Source organism: Bison bison, unplaced genomic scaffold (assembly GCF_000754665.1).
Source record: "Bison bison bison isolate TAMUID 2011002044 unplaced genomic scaffold, Bison_UMD1.0 scf7180017864370, whole genome shotgun sequence".
NCBI lineage: Eukaryota > Metazoa > Chordata > Mammalia > Artiodactyla > Bovidae > Bison > Bison bison.
In genome coordinates this window covers 12543425-12547025 of record NW_011494942.1, presented here as the reverse complement: position 1 = coordinate 12547025, position 3601 = coordinate 12543425, and the positions used below count along the sequence as shown (strand labels likewise).

The 3601-nt window shown below is 35.2% G+C and overlaps 1 protein-coding gene across 1 annotated transcript in view; it reads right to left on the bottom strand.

Moving 5' to 3' along the window:
- Positions 1–3601, bottom strand: part of ARNTL2 (aryl hydrocarbon receptor nuclear translocator-like 2) — a 65021-nt gene that overhangs the window by 15470 nt on the left and 45950 nt on the right. The window contains exons 12-13 of the mRNA XM_010856015.1: positions 1993–2051; positions 720–828 (exon numbers count right to left, since the gene is read on the bottom strand). Of these exons, the coding sequence (XP_010854317.1) occupies positions 720–828; positions 1993–2051 (168 nt within the window). The remainder of the gene's footprint in view (positions 1–719; positions 829–1992; positions 2052–3601) is intronic.

The window sequence follows — 3601 nt, the reverse complement described above, 5'->3', positions numbered from 1 at the left end:
AAGCCAACTTTTTCACTCTCCTCTTTCACTTTCATCAAGAGGCTTTTTAGTTCCTTTTCACTTTCTGCTGTAAGGGTAGTGTCATCTGCATATCTGAGCTTATTGATATCTCTCCTGGCAATCTTGATTCCAGCTTGTGCTTCATCCAGTCCAGCATTTCTCATGATGTACTCTGCATGTAAGTTAAATAAGCAGGGTGACAATATACAGCCTTGATGTACTCCTTTCCCAATTTGGAACCAGTCTGCTGTTCCACGTCCAGTACTAACTGTTGCTTCCTGACCTGCATACAGATTTCCTAGGAGGCAGGTCAGGTGGTCTGGTATTCCCATCTCTTTAAGAATTTTTCAGTTTGTTGTGATCCACACAGTCAAAAGTTTCATATATTAAGATAATTAGTGTATTTTATCCTATGTAATACACACATTTTCTATGGCTTATAATTTGTCTTTTAGCCTTGTTAATTACAATGGTTATAGTTATGTTTGAGTTTTTATACAATGAAATTTATCCATTTTTATCTTAATGAATTCCAGGTTCTGTGCGATGTTTAGGAAGGACTTTACAAACTAAGTTGCTACTATAAAAGTGATCTCTTCCATTATATTATTAAACTGGTTACTGTTTGCATACAGGAAACCTATTGATTTTTTAATATTTGTATGGTTAATAAGATGATGATTCTACTTGTGAAAGTATTTGCAGTAATCAAACATTACCTTTGTAAGTCCAGAAGTTCGCTTGCAACATCTGTTCTGATACTATCAGCACCGAGTAATATTTCCGTAGACGTTCCAGGCACACTAATAAAAGACTGTCTAGAGGATCCTAAATCATAACAAAAGATTCAGCTGAGGACTTTAAAAAGTATATAACTTGGTCAGTATATTTTTTCAATTCAAATATATTTCCTATTTCTCTCTGTAAGAGAAACAAACCAGCTGCATCCTAAAATGTTAGAAACATTCATGCTTACCTTACAAACATTCTCATAATGGTTTAAGATGCTTATAAAGACTGATGTGAATCAAGTACGTGGGAAGTCATTGAGGGGTCCATCATGACCTATAACCCTTGAGTATAGACAGTTCTTCACACTTTAACCTCCACACTAAAGGCAGAGCAATATTATTTTTTTTCTTTTATTGAGGTATAGTTGATTTATAATATTATTAGTTCCAGGTGTACAGCAAAGTGATTCAGTTGTACATATATATGTGTATATACATTCTTTTTCAGATTCTCTCCATTATAGGTTATTACAAGATAGTTCCCTGTACTATATATGAAATTCTTATTATTTTACATATAGCTGTGTGTATCTGTTAATCCCATACTCCTAATTTATCCCTCTCAACCCCGCTATTTCCCCTGTGATAACCATAAATTTGTTTTCTATGTCTGTGAGTCTATTTCTGTTTTGTAAATATATTTATGTGTATTCTTTTTTTTAGATCCCACCTATAAGTGATATCATATTTGTCTTTCTCTGACTTACTTCACTTAGTATAACAAGCTCTAGGTCCAATCATATTGCTGCAAATGGCAATATTTCATTCGTTTTTATGGCTGAATGACTCTACTTTTAATATTTCCTAATATGTTGATTTTTCTTAATGCAAATAATATATTAACATATTCCTGTGGTGAACAGCTATGATAACTTCCCCTTGGTGCTTTTCATAAATTTGACCAACAGACATTTGAGCGCTCTAATATACAAGGAACTATGCTAGCAGCTGGTGGTTGATAATAAGTAGAACACCATTTCTGCTCTTACAGTCTAGCAGTGCGCCAGTTGAGTGAACAACTTATTGCAATACAATATAAGATTATAACAGAAGTGTGACCAAAGTACTGTGGGAATTCTGAGGAGGATAACTCAACCCACTGAAATCTTTTCAAGTTCACTTAGAAATTTTTCCCTCTCCAAGACAGATAAAGATGATAACTTTCTTAGTAATAAGTCTTCACACCTAAAACTAAGCTTACCTTCTGATGACTGAGAGCTGCAAGGAAGCAATGATGTTTCTCCAGCATCAGTATGTCCCCTAGAATTCAGAAACACCATAGGTGATTTTTTTAAGGTGAAGAAAAATGTTAAAGCAACTACATTAAGCTCTGTGTATCTGAATGGTCAGTTCTTGACCCACTAGTGTTTTATATGCATATTGTTAATGTCACCACCAATGCCGAGGTATTGATGTGCTAAGTACCAGGGCTTTTGCCAGATGCCGTATTACCCTGTAATGTATATGTTCTCACAGATACAAATTCTCACTTCATAGTCTAATGATAAGAAGGCAAGAATTGTTGGGATGAGTAATAGAATTATCAGGATGGGTAATTAGTACTTACTGCAGGTACTAAGAATTGGAGGGGCTATTTTTAAAAAACTAAATATTTTAGATAAGGAAATAGAATTGGATTGATAAAACCTTATAGCAATTTCAAATGGAACATAGAAAAATAATCCTTGGAATGGGGCCATGCTAGCATATTGAGCATATCAAGAAAAGCTGGCTCTTTCTTTAGGCTGACATAGCCATAGACCAGGGCTTGGAAGGCAGTGAATGGTCTGGATTTCTGCTTATCCCTCAGCCAAATATTTTTACACAAGTATATGTGGTCCCAAAGTTTAGAAGACGGACATGAAAAAATGATGTGGAGGCCAAAATGACTTATAGCAATTATGTGCTTGCATGTTTAGTTGCTCAGTTGTGTCTGACCAGAGTCTTTGCGACCCCATGGACTGTAGCCTGTCAGGCTCCTCTGTCCTTGGGGATTCTCTAGACAAGAATACTGGACTGGGTTGCCATGCCCTCCTCGAGGGGATCTTCCTAAGCCAGGGATCAAACCCAGGTCTGCCACATTGCAGGTGGATTCTTTACTGTCTGAGCCACTAGTGAAGCCTTCTTACAATTATAAACAGTTTAAAGCCACATCCACAGTGTTTTCTGGAAGGACAAAAGAAGGTCATGAAGGGTAGGAAAAAACTGCCTGAATAAATGCATCTGCTGCCACATTTTATATCAAGCCAAAAGGAACTTATTACAAAAGGGCAAACTTTTAGCTTAATTCTGAGAACTAATGCCAATGAGCAGTGAATCAATTACTCAAAATATATACTCAAGTTACAAAGCCAGGGGATCATATGTGTTGTTTTTTTTAATTGAAGTATAGTTGATTTACAATGATTCATGTGTATAGCAAAGTGATTACACACACATATATATTTTCTTTTTCAGTTTCTTTTCCATTATATCATAGATTATTAAAAGATATTGAATATAGTTCTCCGTGATATAGTAGGTCCTTGTTCATCTATTTTATATATAGTAGTTTGTATCTATTAATCATCAATTCCCAATTTATTCCCCCCCTTTCTTCTTTGGCAACTATAAGTTTGTTTTCTATGTGAGTCTCTTTCTGTTGTGTAAGTTCATTTGTGTCATTCTTTAATTAATTAATTTTTTGGAGGGTAAAAATCTCAACTTTTTATTGAGATATAATTGACATATAACACTAGATCTGATTAGATAGAGTGCCTGATGAACTATGGACTGAGGTTTGTGACATTGTACAGGAGACAGGGATCAAG